This window comes from Clarias gariepinus, unplaced genomic scaffold (genome assembly GCF_024256425.1).
Source record: "Clarias gariepinus isolate MV-2021 ecotype Netherlands unplaced genomic scaffold, CGAR_prim_01v2 scaffold_33, whole genome shotgun sequence".
Classification (NCBI taxonomy): Eukaryota; Metazoa; Chordata; class Actinopteri; order Siluriformes; family Clariidae; genus Clarias; species Clarias gariepinus.
In genome coordinates this window covers 437,753-455,000 of record NW_026521000.1, presented here as the reverse complement: position 1 = coordinate 455,000, position 17,248 = coordinate 437,753, and the positions used below count along the sequence as shown (strand labels likewise).

The 17,248-nt window shown below is 40.9% G+C and overlaps 2 protein-coding genes across 5 annotated transcripts in view; one reads left to right on the top strand and one right to left on the bottom strand.

Annotated features, from left to right (window-relative positions):
- Positions 1-7,267, top strand: part of rad50 (RAD50 homolog, double strand break repair protein) — a 62,877-nt gene extending 55,610 nt beyond the window's left edge. For 3 of the 4 annotated variants that reach the window (XM_053490817.1, XM_053490814.1, XM_053490818.1), the window contains exons 22-28: positions 1-34; positions 1,967-2,052; positions 2,244-2,386; positions 2,483-2,616; positions 4,946-6,483; positions 6,736-6,849; positions 7,010-7,267. The exon at positions 1-34 is cut by the window's left edge and continues 191 nt beyond it. In XM_053490817.1, coding sequence (XP_053346792.1) covers positions 1-34; positions 1,967-2,052; positions 2,244-2,386; positions 2,483-2,616; positions 4,946-5,132 — 584 coding nt within the window. In that variant the 3' untranslated portion in view covers positions 5,133-6,483; positions 6,736-6,849; positions 7,010-7,267. The remainder of the gene's footprint in view (positions 35-1,966; positions 2,053-2,243; positions 2,387-2,482; positions 2,617-4,945; positions 6,484-6,735; positions 6,850-7,009) is intronic. The other variant, XM_053490816.1, reaches the window with a different exon arrangement.
- A 5,388-nt stretch (positions 7,268-12,655) lies between these two features.
- On the bottom strand, positions 12,656-14,930 carry LOC128517076 (POU domain, class 4, transcription factor 3-like). The gene is made up of 2 exons (XM_053490845.1): positions 14,839-14,930; positions 12,656-13,514 (listed from the first exon to the last, which is right to left on the bottom strand). Exons 1-2 carry the CDS (start codon positions 14,928-14,930, stop codon positions 12,656-12,658), a joined length of 951 nt encoding a protein of 316 aa, XP_053346820.1.
- Positions 14,931-17,248: the final 2,318 nt, after the last annotated feature.

Genomic DNA, 17,248 nt, shown 5'->3' with positions numbered 1-17,248 from the left:
AAGACCTGGACATCTACTATAAAGCTCTGGACCAGTAAGTGGCAGGATTGATACTCCTGTGCCAGCAAATTAAAAGCTAATTCTGTTTTACTGTATCTTTACTGACTATGAGCTCTCTTCAGATGTTTAAGAAAAGATCTATTAAACGCAGGGTAGAAAAAAAGAGAAGATTAAAATGCAATAATTAAATGCAACTACTTTAAATCTATAATTGCTTTAAATTAAATAATAAACTCATTAGCTGACCCTGTGCTCGATCTCAGGTTCCAGTAATGTTGCTCGAAGCTGCAGATAATGTAATTTACCTCAAAAGTGAGATGTTCTTACAGATATGTACAGATATAGAATATTAGCAAGCGTTTGAACTCTTGGGAGGAAAGCACTTCATTTAGTTGTGATCGTTATCATCACCTGATAATGACTTTCATGTTTGCAGGCGAAAAGCAGAAAGGTTTTGGCTCATGTTTTGCCTGTAAACTGTTTTCTTTTATTGTTTATAAATATGTTATTTAGGTTCTGGCATGTGTCTAAATGTAAGGTGTGTGTGTGTGTGTCTGTGTGTCTGTGTCTGTGTGTGTCTGTGTGTGTCTGTGTGTGTTTCTGACAGGTGGTTAGACAAAGTGGATCAGTTTTGTGTTTGTAGATTTATCTTAATGCTCCTGTTTGTCTCTTGTCCTGATTATGGATAGCAGTGATCTGATTAAAGCCTATAAATAAAGTGTAATTTGACTTTCGGTTTGTAATCACTCCGTGTATATAGAGTATATATATATATATATATATATATATATATATATATATAAATATTTCTGTCGGCTCTGTGGGTGAGCGAGCAGAACCGTTTGTAGGATTTAACAGTGAAATATTATTTGAATGCTGTTGCTCCTCACGTCATATCCGCTCAGACTCACGACGTTGGCTTGTTCCAAACTGGAGCATCAGTTTTCCATAGCAAAACGTTTTCTGTCAATAATTGTGTAGGTGTTTCAAAGTTTGTATACATGCAGATACACACACACACACACACACACACACACACATAGAGGAATATCCCTGCACTCACAGGGCTGACGACACCGAGGTCAATGAGTCATCTCTTCCATTACAAAATAAAATAAAAGCTCAGGCCGTGTCCATGATGTCACAGGAATCAGATATCAGATTCACCATGTTATCAGTTCATGAGAACAAACGCTCCAGAAAAGGTAAAAACGCATAAATGAGTTTTATTGCTCAGATGATGGGAAACCCCTGAGTCCGCTGAGTCACTAACTCTAAGACTGTGACTAAGATGGACAGCGTCTGACATTTTCACACAACGTTAAAATGCAAAAAAATTTTTACTATTATGTTTTTTTTTTTATTCAAAAGTATTGTGTTTGTGCTTGCCTTTAAATGTATTTAGCTTTGTATTTAGAGTGTTTAGAGCGTTGGCTGAGTGCACTGATCTTGTTTTTCAGGGTTTTGTTTTGTTAAACTATTAGTCTAATGATAAACCGCTGCATTCTGCAAATATTCAGGCCGCTATCATCTATTACCTTTATTATGGTCTGAGATCAAGCTATAATAAAGGGAAAAAAAACTATTTTTATTCAAACTTTTTTTTTTTAAGTATTTTAATTTTTATAGCTTTTGCATGAACATACCTTGACTGTAGAACTGAAAACCTCCCGATGCAAACTGCCATTCACTCATCTAGGCAGCTTTAATCTGCTCAACCATCACGCTCTCATGGTGATAGCATCAGTGTACTTTCTGTGTATCTGTGTGATGGGAAAGACTGAGCTCAGATTTTTAAGTCTGAAATTTTTACAGTCTAAACTTGCTGAAATGCTTATTATAAAGAATTTTTTAATATTTTGTGTAAAATGTGTTCATTTCATTAAGATCATTAAAACAATATTTGTGTTCGTGGAATAGTTTGCATTTTTTCTGTTATTTCAAGCGTTTGTCTGTGTTTTTACAGAACAATCATGAAGTTTCACAGTGTGAAGATGGAAGAAATCAACAAAATCATCCGAGACCTGTGGAGGAGCACGTACCGTGGACAAGGTCTCCTACGACACATAACTGACATAAATAACGCTTCATTTAGAAATTTACAACTAAATATATGAACATAAAGCATTTTGTTAACCTAAATGAATTGATTCACATTTGAAACACTAAATGCCAGAAGATACCCTTTAATAAAACCTCGTGCGGATATTATTCTAACGCTCTGCTTGTGATTTCCGTGTCAGATATTGAATACGTGGAGATCCGCTCTGATGTGGATGAAAATGCCTCTGCTGGTACAAAGAGACGGACCTACAACTACAGAGTGGTCATGGTCAAAGGGGACACAGCTTTAGACATGCGAGGACGCTGCAGTGCTGGACAGAAGGTGTGTCCACATCTTATTGCAGGAGACCTTTAAAGTCCCCATAGACTATTTAATTTAACGTACGTTTTTTGCCTCATGACGTGTGTAATTTGACAGGTTTTGGCGTCACTCATCATCCGGTTGGCTTTGGCAGAGACGTTCTGTCTGAACTGTGGAATCCTTGCACTAGATGAACCCACTACCAATCTGGACAGAGAGAACATAGAGTCTTTAGCCCACGCCTTGGTGGAGTAAGTGTACCTCACCGCATCTGTCGCTCCTTTGAAATATGTGGTGAGAGATTTAGATTGATTTCAAGAATACAGTCAAAAGTTTGGACACATCTTTTTTAAGCAGGAAAGCAAGACCAAAACTGAGCTCTGCTGCAGAGGAGAAGTTCATTTAGAGTCACCAGCCTCAGAAATCACCAATTAACAACCAGCACCTCAGATTAGAGCCGTTATGAAGCTTTACAGAGCAGGAGGAGCAGATATACATCTCAATATCAACTGTTCAGAGGAGATTATTGTGTGTTTTGGATAATAAACGCCTTCAGAATTGTTTTACAGTGTAGAAAGCATCAGACCATGGAGCAAGAAGGGATGTACAAACTTGTGCATATCACACAAGGGAGTCCCTGACTTACGAACATTCGAGTTACGAATTTCCACAGAAATGAATGGACCACGGTTCGCATCTAACATTCAAAGATCTGAAACAATCGCAGGCGTAGCTCACTTGTGTTGTACAAAAATAAACAGTGCAGTGCAGCAGATACCAATATTTACAATTACAGTGGAACCTTGGATTATGAGCATAATTTGTTCCGGAAGCGGGCTCACATTCCAAAACATTCGTAAACCAAATAGAATTTTCCTATAAGAAATAATGGAAACTTCGATCCACAAATTATCACAAATTATTCTTTCCACAGCCTTAAAAAAGAAATACATAAAAATAATAAAGTAAACACAAAATATAAAGTAAAAATGAAACAAATTAACCTGTACTTCGTCTTTTTAAAAAAGTAAGAATAAATCCCGACAGATAAGCGTTTGTGCGCGCAGGGCGCTGTGTGTGTGTGTGTGTGTGTGTGTGTGTGTGTGTGTGTGTGTGTGTGTGTGTGTGTGTGTGGAAGCTAAAGTATGGAGCCCCTCCCCCTCTCCCCCTTCTTGTCTTACACAGTTACCCTTCCTGCACTCTTTTCACACACACACTCACACACAACGGAAACCACTGTCCTATCAGGAACATAAACAAGAAATCTCTGTAATGACATCCGATTGAGTGACACGCCAACGGAATCACTGCTGTAAAGTAAAAATAAAAACAAATTAACCTGCACTTTACCCTTTGAAAAGAATCTCGGGGGGGGGGGGGGGGGGGGTGTCCAATGATGTACAAGCGCACACAGACACAAAGAGCAGCTGATACAGAGAGAGAAAATGGATCTTTAACCTCTCTAATGAGACTTGCTTTTGCTTTACACGTGCGCTGTATACACATGCATACAGACACAAAATAAAATATTTCACACACACACGTGGTTTACAATGTTATAGTAAACAGTACACGCGTGCACGTATTTTGATTATACCAGTAAGAGACGAGCACTAAGATCCAGCAGGGGAGATGATTACCCACAATTCCGCAGCGCAAGAGAAAAAAAACATTGGCTCAGTTGTGATCACGTGACGCTCAGCGTCAAAACAAGAAGCACATGTGTGATGCATGATACTCGGTACTCGTAAACCAAGACTTGTTCGTTTTCCTAATCAAAATTTATTAAAAATCTTTGCTCGTCTTGCGAAACACTTACAAACCGCTTACCTCGCGTACCTTCATTGTATATACAATATTTTTAGTGTGTAAGTGTATGTATAAAACATCTGTATGTGTGTTAGTTGAGTTAGAGATAGGGTACAACACAAAACCCTCCTCCTTGTCTCTGTCTCCAGTGATTATTTTCGAAGGTCAAATAAAGGTTAAATTTTGCAGTCTAAGTAGAGTTAAATCCGTGTGTGCAAACGCGTGCGTGTTGGCGTCCTAACCCCACCCCCTCCTCTTCTGTCTCTGCTTCACACAAAGTCTGGTTCTTTTCAAAGGTAAATTGCAAATTAACTAGTTTTATTTTTACTTTATATTTTCTATTAATCATTTTATATAAATATTTTGGGGTTGTGGAATGAATCAGTGTAGTTTCCATTATTTCTTATAGGGAAATTTACTCTGAAACAACATGCCATCCAGGAATTCCCTCACGATTTAAAGACTGACACAGTGTTGCACTTTTATTTTCACACACAGCTTCTAACTTCAGAAATTGAATGTCAAAAAATACATAAAGTAAAATATCCTTTCCAAGTGCAAAATCCCAAACCCTGATTGGCTTTAGGGTTGTGTCTATGAAGTTATTATGGACTAATGGGCATGAAATCTTGTAGTACCGATGGGATTTAAACCCATGACCTCCTGTAAATAGGACCAACACTTTTCCCCTTGTCTCTCTCAGGATTTTGTATGGAGATCATGTGTATTATTATGACTCTAATGTCTGCCGTTGTACTTTCTCAATGCCAGAATCATCAAGAGTCGCTCTCGACAGCGTAATTTCCAGCTGCTCATCATCACTCACGATGAGGATTTCGTGGAGCTCCTGGGTCGCTCCCAGTACGTGGAGCACTTCTACAGGATCAAGAAGAACCAAGACCAGTGCTCAGAGATCTCCAGATGTAGCATCACAAGTCTAAACAGCTACCTGCGTTAATACGCTCAGCGTAAATCTCAAACAGAAAGGACCAGTTAACGCTGGGAAGTGTGTGAGATTAAAAAAAAGGACCAGATCCAAAATCAGACAAAATGGGAGAATAAGGCCTCGCTGAGAGTCACAACACTACTGACGTGATTATATTCTGTTTCAGCTTTGTAAAGAAGTTTAACTAGTTGTTATATTCTCTGTTAAAGTTAACCCCCCCAAAAAATAAAATAAAGACTTACCCGTCTGTAAACTCTGGATGTTCAGAGCTGATGGACTTTTTTATGTACAGCTCAGTTTTTATGAGATTCCTGTACTGCTGGTTTGAGTTGGGATTTTTTTTTTTTTTTTTTTTTTTACATATATAAGTAAACTGACATTTACTAGCTAATGGTGAGAAGGTTCGTGTGTGTGTATGTGAGACGAGGTGGTTGTATCTGTACACGTTATCAGTCATCCTCTTGACTTGCTCATATGAGACAAATAATCTAAAATAATTAAAAAATAAATAAGAGTCTGCAGCAAGGACTGTTTGTGATTTAAAAGAAACGGATTCGCTGATTTGTGTGTTATTGTGTAGCGTAATATTTAATACCTAGTGTCTTTAAGCAGATCATTTTTTAATTCTACTTAATATTTAGAATCTAATAGACTACTACAAGTATTACTACAAGTGTATACTACTTACCACCATTCATTTACCTGTTGCAGTTCATTTGGCTGCATCTAATCTTAGAACTGAGACCGCTCTCACAACCAAACATGGTCAAGGAATTTAATTTTTTGTAATCTTTTTGGCGAATTGTCATTAAACACTTAATTTCCCCTGTTCAGCGAATTTGAAGCATCATAGTAAGCAGATCTCCAAACCTAATCAACCACGTCTTTATCAAGATTACCCTGTGTGCACTGGTTTTCTAGTCTCTACATAATGCTTACTGTGCAGAATAACAGCTTCCAAGAAGATGAGCGTTGGTTTATTTCCGGCTTTTATGCACATATATATTCTCTGGAAGCATGCGTTAGGATTGTGTCTCGATTTAGACTGCACAAGCAACCTGAAGAATCTGTTAACTTCAACCCAACTTTACTAAACAAGATGAAGGCGGTGATCGTGCTTCTTGCTACTGCTGTTGCGTTTGCCTACGGGGCGTCTCATTTAACTCTAAAGACTTTATCGAGTAAAGTAAGGGATCTGCACAAGGAAACGCTGAATACAGTAAGGCTTTTAGTTTCTTTAGTTTCTTTTAAATTTTGCGAGTGTATAAATACAACCTGATTCACATTAATGTTTTGTTTCTAGGAGAAGTATGACTCGATCTTTGTGAAAGACCTTAAAAAGAACAAAACGGACAGCTGTGAGGTGAGGTGCTACACACACACACACACACACACACACACACCTTTGTGATTTAACCAAACCATGATAAAATATAATCAATTATTATATAGGATCAATTACTTATTTGGTTATTGAATCAAGTGTGATTAGGAAAATAGTTTATTCACATTAAATTTCCCAACATGAATTCCAAGCCTCATTTTTTTCCCTTTTTTTTACTGAAGACTAAAGATTGCTCACAGATTCTCTTTAAACCATTTATTGTGTTTCTAGGCTGAGTTTTTCTGTCAGGCTGAAAGAGTTTTATCTGAAGTTAAACTCTCTGAGAAAGTTGATAATGAAAGGGTTAATTACCTGGTCAGGTATCTGAGCGTGTACAATAATGGGGTACGTATGAGTTATTGTTTATAACCTTCACCCTTACGTATGAATTTACAATCTCGCATCCAGAAATCAGAATACTGCATACATTGTGTAAGTTTGAAATATGCGGACTTCTTTATTAATGTTTTTTATTTTTATTTATTTTATTTTTTTATAACTCTAGAAGAACTGCACTGTCCCAACGAAAGGAGATGAAATAATCCTCCGTTCTTTCCTGGACGATCTGGTCAAATGTATCCAAAAGACCATGACCAGACACTGATTCTCACAGCCTTTCTAAACTTCTTTTCCTTTAATTTATAAAATCAATGTGAAATTTAATTTATAAAATCACATGTGTAAATTACATCTAAGGCTCTAAATGTATTTATTTTTGTTTCAATGTTTTCACATTGCCTTTAAATAAATATATTGCAACATATTGGTGTTTTCGTCACATTTAGAAGATTTTATCGAGGATTTTAACAAAGAAGAGTTCAGATTTTTAAATGACTTCTGCAACTAATTTTGTGTAAAAAATTATTTTCAACTTCAATATTTAATGACAGCTGATGTATTACCAGATTTAAGGTTCAAGGAACTTTATTAATCCCAGAGGAAAATTGCTTAACAGACTGGACATGGACATCCATCAAATATCTGTATTGGACAGTTTGCAAAACATCAGCATTATAATGCACATCTTATGATAAATGGCCAAAAACAGCCCTTAACTCTTAAACTCAACATTTTAATTTTTGATTAAATCATTTTAAATCATGATTAATTTTACACATCACTCTTTAAAGCAACCAGCGATGATGATGATGATGATGAGAGACGAACACATGTGACAGTCCCGTGTCTCTCTCCGAGTTTTGGACACAGTTCATTGCATTGCTTCTGCCGTTTAATAAATAATTAAGAGCTGCTGTACTTGCATGGGATAGAGTGAATGGGGGTGGGGGGGAGTTAGGGGGCGGGGGGGGGGGAGTTAGGGGGCGGGGCTATAATGGAAGCACCTGGGTTTCATTCTCATTCTGTCCTTAAACAGGATTGTCATTCTTCATCTTTGGTGCGATTACAGTAATGTACTACACAAAGAGAATATTTAAACTAGTCTCTATTGTAAATTAGTCTGAATAAAATATTTAAATAAAGTCAGAGAGACAGATTATAGTTTCTCTTTTGTCTTGGTCTTCACCATAAATCTCATAAATGTCTCAGATTGGCACATGATGATCCTCGTAGTGTTTTATTTTCCTAAACTTTCCTTGTAATACTTTTTACCTGCATGTTAATGCTCCTGTCCCGTTCCTGTCATGTGTAAAATCAATGAACTAAATAATTAATTAATAAGTCGCATTTCAGTCATTGTCCTCAGTGTAAGTCTTACATTAGACAGTTCTGTAATCTCTGAGACACTGTGAGGGGAAATCCAATCCAGACTGTAAACTCAATTCCTCAGACCAACATGAATAATTCAGTAGCTCTCACACGCCACCTGTCTGCTGAAAAACCTCCAGATAAACGTGTATAATTTCTTAGAAATAACTCTATAATTCTGTCATCGTGTAGTTCAGTTCATATTAAACCCTGACAGCTCGACATCACCCTGTGTTCAACCCACCCTGCTGCAGGGACACAGACAGAGTTTGTGTATGGCTGGGTCATTATTCGCTCTGACCTGTCTGTCTGTCTGTCTGTCTGTCTGTCTGAACACATCATCGAAGGGAGTGGCCACACGGGTAACTTTTTTTTTTAATTTTCAGCGTAGGTGCATTTCCACTGTGAGAGCCAGAATCTAAAAAGAAAAATTTGGAAATCACATTGTATGATTTTTTAACAATTTATTTTTGAATTACTGTGTTTAATAAGTATTTGATCACTTGCTTATCAGACAGATTTCTGACCCTCACAGACCTGATATTCTGCTTTTAAATAGTCCATATGCTTCTTACGGAGCCACTCCTTGGTTTTCCTGGCTGTGTGCTTTGGGTCATTGTCCTGTTGGAAGACCCAGCCACGACCCATCTTTAATGCTCTGACTGAGGGAAGGAGGTTTTTGCCCAATATGTCACAATACATGTCCCCGTTCATCCTCCCCTTAATACAGTGCAGTCGTCCTGTCCCCTGTGCAGAAAAACACCCCCAGAGCATGATGCTTCCAGCCCCATGCTTCACTGTAGGTATGGTATTATTGGGATGATACTCATCATTCTTCTTCCTCCAAACACAGCCAAAAAAGTTCTCATTTGATCTCATCAGACCACAGGACTTTTTCCCATGACTCCTCTGGATCATCCAGATGGTCCCTGGCAAACTTCAGACGGGCCTGGACATGGGCTGACTTAAGCAGGGGAACCTTCCGTGTGATGCGAGATTTTAAACCATGACGTCTTAGTGTATTACTGATGGTAGCCTTGGAAACGATGGTCCCAGCTCTCTTCACGGCATTGACCAGCTCCTCCCGTGTAGTCCTGGGATTCTTCACCATTCTTAGCATCATTGATACCCCATGTATCTACTTAGACTTTGGCTGATTGTGGGGTGCACAGGTGTCTTTATGACGGCTAACGACCTCAAACAGGTGCTACTAATTTAGAATCATGAGCAGAGTGTAGCTGGACTATTTATAAGCAAAATAACAGGTCTTTGAGGGTCGGAAATCTGATAAGCAAGTGATCAAATACTTATTTGACACAGTAAGTCACAAATAAATTGTTAAAAAATCATACAATGTGATTTCCGGATTTTTCTTTTTAGATTCTGTCTCTCACAGTGGAAATACACCTACGCTGAAAATTGTAGACCCTCCATGATTTCTATGTGAGAGAACTGAATCACAAAATCACAGGGGGATCAAATACTTATTGACCTCACTGTGTATATATATATATATACAGTGGTGTGAAAAACTATTTGCCCCCTTCCTGATTTCTTATTCTTTTGCATGTTTGTCACACTTAAATGTTTCTGCTCATCAAAAACCGTTAACTATTAGTCAAAGATAACATAATTGAACACAAAATGCAGTTTTTAAATGAAGATTATGTTATTAAGGGAGAAAAAAAACTCCAAATCTACATGGCCCTGTGTGAAAAAGTGATTGCCCCCCCCCCCCCCCCCCCTTGTTAAAAAATAACTTAACTGTGGTTTATCACAGTTAAAAGTTCAATTTCTGTAGTCACCCCCAGGCCTGATTACTGCCACACCTGTTTCAATCAAAAAATCACTTAAATAGGAGCTACCTGACACAGAGAAGTAGACCAAAAGCACCTCAAAAGCTAGACATCATGCCAAGATCCAAAGAAATTCAGGAACAAATGAGAACAAAAGTAATTGAGATCTATCAGTCTGGTAAAGGTTATAAAGCCATTTCTAAAGCTTTGGGACTCCAGCGAACCACAGTGAGAGCCATTATCCACAAATGGCAAAAACATGGAACAGTGGTGAACCTTCCCAGGAGTGGCCGGCCGACCAAAATTACCCCAAGAGCGCAGAGACAACTCATCCGAGAGGCCACAAAAGACCCCAGGACAACATCTAAAGAACTGCAGGCCTCACTTGCCTCAATTAAGGTCAGTGTTCACGACTCCACCAAAAGAAAGAGACTGGGCAAAAACGGCCTGCATGGCAGATTTCCAAGGCGCAAACCACTTAAGCAAAAAGAACATTAGGCTCGTCTCAATTTTGCTAAAAAACATCTCAATGATTGCCAAGACTTTTGGGAAAATACCTTGTGGACCGACGAGACAAAAGTTGAACTTTTTGGAAGGTGCGTGTCCCGTTACATCTGGCGTAAAAGTAACACAGCATTTCAGAAAAAGAACATCATACCAACAGTAAAATATGGTGGTGGTAGTGTGATGGTCTGGGGTTGTTTTGCTGCTTCAGGACCTGGATGGCTTGCTGTGATAGATGGAACCATGAATTCTACTGTCTACCAAAAAATCCTGAAGGAGAATGTCCGGCCATCTGTTCGTCAACTCAAGCTGAAGCGATCTTGGGTGCTGCAGCAGGACAATGACCCAAAACACACCAGCAAATCCACCTCTGAATGGCTGAAGAAAAACAAAATGAAGACTTTGGAGTGGCCCAGTCAAAGTCCTGACCTGAATCCTATTGAGATGTTGTGGCATGACCATAAAAAGGCGGTTCATGCTAGAAAACTCTCAAATAAAGCTGAATTACAACAATTCTGCAAAGATGAGTGGGCCAAAATTCCTCCAGAGCTCTGTAAAAGACTCGTTGCAAGTTATCGCAAACACTTGATTGCAGTTATTGCTGCTAAGGGTGGCCCAACCAGTTATTAGGTTCAGGGGGCAATTACTTTTTCACACAGGGCCATGTAAGTTTGGATTTTTTTTCTCCCTAAATAATAAAAACCATCATTTAAAAACTGCATTTTGTGTTTACTTGTGTTATCTTTGACTAATAGTTAAATGTGTTTGATGATCAGAAACATTTAAGTGTGACAAACATGCAAAAGAATAAGAAATCAGGAAGGGGGCAAATAGTTTTTCACACCACTGTATATATAACATTTTTTTTTTGCTTTCGTCCCAAACGTTTGTCACATTTTTATAGTTTTTTCCTAAGATAGAAGATTACTAATATTTAAAACATAAATTAAGAAACATTATTATGATGATGATGATGATGATGATGATAGTTATAGTAGTCGGTATAAATGAATATTTTTGCCATAATAGAAGCCGGTCTCAGGCGCGCGCGCGCATTCATGTTTATTTCTATCTCAGCAATGTGTGTTTGTGTTTATTTCTGTTTCAGCTGTGTGTGCATAACAGCACTCTAAAGTAGTAACTAATGTTGCATCTTCATGATTTAATTATTTTAAAGAAGAAATGAAATAAAAGCATCACAGACCGAGAAATAAAGAAATAAATATTTCCTTATCGTGTGTTTATGAACAGCGAACAGCTGAATGTCAATCTATTAATTGAACAACAGAAATGTACAATATTATCAGTGACTGTTAATAAGTTATGAAAGTGATAAATAAACAGCTGTAACATCTGCAGATTAAGAGCAGGATAAAGTGATGATGATGATGATGATGATGATGTAACTGTAAAACTATAATCATCATCCTGTAATAAAAGATTCCCTGTAATTCACCAGACTGTCACTAACTCGGGACTTCAGTCTTTAGAGTAAAAGTGGATGTAATTTAATTTTACAGATTTGCGTGAACATCAAAGCTTATAAAATCTTTTATTAAGTATTCAGTCACGTCTCAGTGAAGTGGCGACGATCACAATAAAACACGTTAATAATAGCAGCTTTATTTCTGATTTTCTGCCAGAATCCATTTAGTGTGAAAAAAAGTGACGTCATGAAATACCTGCAGAGTTCTAACAAACATTTAATCATCACTTATAGACGATTCTGGCGTTTTACTGTCTACCGGAGCATCAACAGTAAATAATCATCACACACACTTTAACACGTGATGTGCGATAATACTGAGATAAGTGTTAAACCTTTTCACATCTTTCAGTCTTCTGTAAAGTAAAAAAAAATGCAATAAATAAACCAGTGTGTTTTTTGTTGTTCAGACCTCAGGGGCCGTGTGTGTGTGTGTGTGTGTATGTGTGACATTCATGTGCAAAAAAAACATTTAGAGGAAAAATATATATAAAAAGTCTTCTAGAGCTTTAGATCCTGACGATAAGAACCTGGAGATCCCTGTCATGTGCGTTAAAGTGTTGATTGGTTCCTCTGTGTGTGTGTGTGTGTGTGTGTGTGTGTGTGTGTGTGTGTGTGTGTGTGTGTGTGTGTGTGTGTGTGTGTGTGCGCGTGCTGGTCAGTGTGCCGCGGAGTATTTCATCCTTTTCTGTTTCTGTCTCTGGTTACAGAACCAGACCCGAACCACGTTCTTCTTCAGGTCCAGTTTCTGAGCGATGGCGCTGATCTTCTCTGCAGAAGGTCTGGGCTGGAGGGAGAAGAACGCCTCGAGTGAGCGCTTCTCTGGCGCGGTGATGGACGTGCGCTTTCTCCGGCGCTCCCCGCTCGCGCTCTGCAGCAGGTCGGTGCGCGCTCCCGTGTCCCGGTGCGCGGCCTCGGCTCCGTCCAGCCAGGCCTGTAACACCGGCCGCAGCGCCAGCATGTTGTTGTGGGAGAGCGTGAGGGACTCGAACCTGCAGATTGTGCTCTGGCTGAGAGAGCCCACCCCCGGGAGCCGCAGGTCCCCCAATGCAGAGCCCACGTCCGCCTGCGTCACCCCGAGTTTAACGCGCCGCTGTTTAAAACGCTCTGCGAACGCCTCGAGCTCACGCGGGTCCGAGTCTCCGCCGGGCAGCAGAGGGAGGGGCGGGTGGGTGTGCGGGTGGGTGTGCGGGAGACACGCGGCCTGGTGCAGGTGGCACGGGACCGCCGGAAGCTGATGCTGGTGCGCGCCCAGAGCGGACAGAGGGTCCGGGGCCAAACCGCCCAAAGCCACCAGGGTCAGGTGCTCCAGCAGCTCGCCCTCCAGAGTCTGGCTCAGGCCTGGGTGATGATGATGATGATGATGATGATGATGGGTGGAACTGGAGGAGACGGATGAAGCACTGGACGTGGCGCTCATGGCGTGGTGCGGTGTTGCGTGAGGCTTGGCCAGGGCTTCTGCACGCGCCAACAGGTTTCCGTCAAATCCACCGAATATGTGGCCCTGAATATGTGGGATGGGGGGTGGGGCGGGACGTGTGGGGGGTGTACAGGGAAAAGAAGGACATTGTGAACATTAATATGGGAGCAGCTTGATTAGTATAGCACTATAAAGCACCTTTAATTCTTAAATCTTCAGAAAGAGACAAGGACACAGAGAGAGACAGGGACACAAAGAGAGAGTGAGAGAGAGACAGGAACACAGAGAGAGAGTGAGAGAGAGACAGGGACACAGAGAGAGAGACAGGGACACAGTGAAAGGAGACAGGGACACAGTGAGAGACAATGAGAGAGACAGGGACACAGAGAGAGAGAGAGACAGGGACACAGAGAGAGAGAGAGACAGGGACACAGAGAGAGAGCCTGGGACACAGAGAGAGACAATGAGAGAGACAGGGACACAGAGAGAGAGAGACAGGGACACAGTGAGAGAGAGACAGGGACACAGAGAGAGAGACAGGGACACAGTGAAAGAGAGACAGGGACACAGTGAAAGGAGACAGGGACACAGAGAGAGAGAGACAGTGAGAGAGACAGGGACACACAGAGAGACAGTGAGAGAGACAGGGACACAGAGAGAGACAATGAGAGAGACAGGGACACAGAGAGAGAGAGAGACAGGGACACAGTGAGAGAGAGACAGGGACACAGAGAGATAGCCTGGGACACAGAAAGAGAGACAGGGACACAGAGAGAGACAGGGACACAAAGAGAGAGTGAGAGAGAGACAGGAACACAGAGAGAGAGTGAGAGAGAGACAGGGACACAGAGAGAGAGACAGGGACACAGTGAAAGGAGACAGGGACACAGTGAAAGGAGACAGGGACACAGAGAGAGAGAGACAGGGACACAGAGAGAGAGAGACAGGGACACAGTGAAAGGAGACAGGGACACAGAGAGAGAGAGACAGGGACACAGAGAGAGAGCGACAGGGACACTAAGAGAGACAGGGACACAGAGAGAGACAGGGACAGAGAGAGAGAGACAGGGACACAGAGAGAGAGAGAGACAGGGACACAGAGAGAGAGACAGGGACACAGTGAAAGGAGACAGGGACACAGTGAAAGGAGACAGGGACACAGAGAGAGAGAGACAGGGACACAGAGAGAGACACTGAGAGAGAGACAGGGACACGGAGAGAGAGAGATACAGGGACATTGAGAAAGACAGGGAGAGAGACAGGGACACAGAGAGAGAGAGACAGGGACACAGAGAGAGACACTGAGAGAGAGACAGGGACACGGAGAGAATCTAGCTATAAAATGATCAGACAGAAGCAGAATGCAGGTTTGATGTTTGGTGAAGTTTGTGGCTACACGTACCTGTGCAGGTGCAGACAGACACGTCCGCCGCATGGCCTCCGAGCTCACGTCCGCGCTGGGACACTTGGGCTCGTGCACGAGGAAGTGATGCTGCTGCTGCTTGCCGTTCATGTTGGTCCGGTTCTCTCCCCACACACTGAGTTCTTCCAGTGTACATCTCTCTCTCTCTCTCTCTCTCTACCCATCACCACCTCCTTCCAGTCACCTGTCTCCAACACACACACACACACACACACCTGCTCACCATCTCACCTTACACACCTCAGGCCTGAGAGTCAGTGAGTGAACAGCACACACTCGCACCGTGCGCCGGGTCGGTCCAGAACTTTCAGTGTTGATCTTTATTTTAATACACAGCTGGGTTTATTAAGAGTAAAGATGCAGGTTATTATTTATCATCATCAACTCTCTGCTGTCCGGAGTCATCACTTCAGCTCATTAATATAAATAAATAAAGTTTAAACTCATTACACCTGACAACAAAACAGTGATATTAATGTTAACTGTGATGATGAAGATTTAGCATTAATCGTGTGTGTGTGTGTGTGTGTGTGTGTGTAAGGAGAGGACGGCTTTAACCAGAGACTGAAATCAGCGATATAACAAATACATTTAACTTCTTTTACTCTTTTTCGAATGTTGTGATTCAAATATAAACAAATACAAAATCCAAACCGTTTACAATTCATGAAGTGACACAAAGAAGTTGGGTGAAATGTATTTAAATTGTAAATAAAAAAATAAAATATTTCTCCAGGTACACGAGGGAACACGAGGCTTTTACCATTAAGATGCAAATGTTATTTTGCTGTTTAAACTTGTTTACACCAAACTAGATCTGCAATATTGTGTTATAATAAGATCAGTGTTATACTAGCTGTTATTAAAAGTTATAAATTTTTCAATTCTAAAACCATTTACAAATTTAAATGTGATTATTGGTTATTTAACTTTGATACAGTTGAGCTTCATGCAGATGGATGGGGGGATGAAACCTTCACACCTCAGGTTGGAGCAGCGACCCCACGGAATGTCCCTGCACGTCACTGCTCCCACCCCCCCTCCCCCCGTGTCCTTTCAGTGTAACGGCTGGACGTGGAGAGACTGGAGCTCAGCGCGGCCGCGGCCTCTCCACCTGATCCGTCGCGTTCTTCTGTCCAACGCACCATCAATTATTCACCAGCAATGAGGCGAGCATCCGTTACCTCACTGGCATTTTCTTTTTCATTATGTTGATTGACACGGGCTTCCTCAGCAAACAATGAAGTTCTCAGCAACAAGCCGTGATGTTCACCATCCAGTTTATGATACAGTTTGTATGATGAAGCCGAACCCGCTCCAGAAATGCTCTGGGTAACATTTCAACGCATGAATATTTTAAAAGGAGAACCTTGATGGCTCATTCATCACTCAGCCTCTCATCTTGATTTACAGTCACATGGTTTATACCCGGCCTGGTTCTGACTCGTGCAGAAAAAATAATTCTGCATCATGTCCACTCCAGTCCCTGTACCTGAGCCATTTCAGAGGAGTGTGTTTGTGTTTGTTAAGCCACACAGTGACCTTTAAATCATTCAAGGATCAAAACATCTAACTTAAGTCCTGAGCCAGTGAGAAACGGGTGCAGATGATGAGAGATGATCAGGAGGTGATGATCAGGAGGTGCTGATGCTGAGGAGTTGGAACAGACGAGAGGGGAAACGAGGTCGCTGCTGAAAGGTTGTTACAGAAACAAACAGGTTTATGTAAATCTACATCATTTAATTTCATATGCAGAACTGTACATGTAATGTGTAGATTCAGTTACCAAAAGAAAATTCTTCATTTATTTATTAACCTTTATATTTTACATAATGAATTAACAAAGAAGAAATATTAATGAAATTACCCCTTTAAAATCTTAACATTTGTTTCATGATTAAGTTACAGGAACCCTGAAGGACGCGTTAAACGCTAACAGCATGTGTCTGTCTCCATGTGTGTCAGCCGGTATCGCTTCTGTCCTTTATTTCCAAAACTCCTTAAAAGAACTGTTTACAGCCAAATGTCTCTTTATCTCTTAATGATCCCAACCAATCTGGATTCAAAGTGACACAGGCCACAGAGCCCGCCCTCCTGTCAGTCACTGAGAAGCTCCAAACTGCTAGATCAACTAAACTGTAATCTGTCCTCATCCTCCTGGACGTGTCGGCTGCGTTTGACGGACAGTGAACCACAAGATTCTTTTATCTTTTCTTACAAGCCTTGGAATCTGTGGAACAGCATGGCAATGGTTTGCTTCTTGTCTAGATGATACAGTAGGAAGACACTCAGACGTCCACCCGGATCTCAGCACGTCTGGGAGACATCTCATCCTGGATGGCAGTTCATCAGCTGAAGCTCGATCTGAGTAAAACCGAACTGCTGTTCACCCCTGGCGATTCGTCCCA

Bases quoted from the DNA above. Each gene is read 5' to 3' on its own strand.
- LOC128517076 (XM_053490845.1), bottom strand. From the start codon at position 14,930: ATGAACGGCAAGCAGCAGCAGCATCACTTCCTCGTGCACGAGCCCAAG. The intron at 13,515-14,838 runs TCTGTCTGCACC...CCCACCCCCCAT, and splicing joins GAGGCCATGCGGCGGACGTG to CCCACATATTCAGGGCCACA.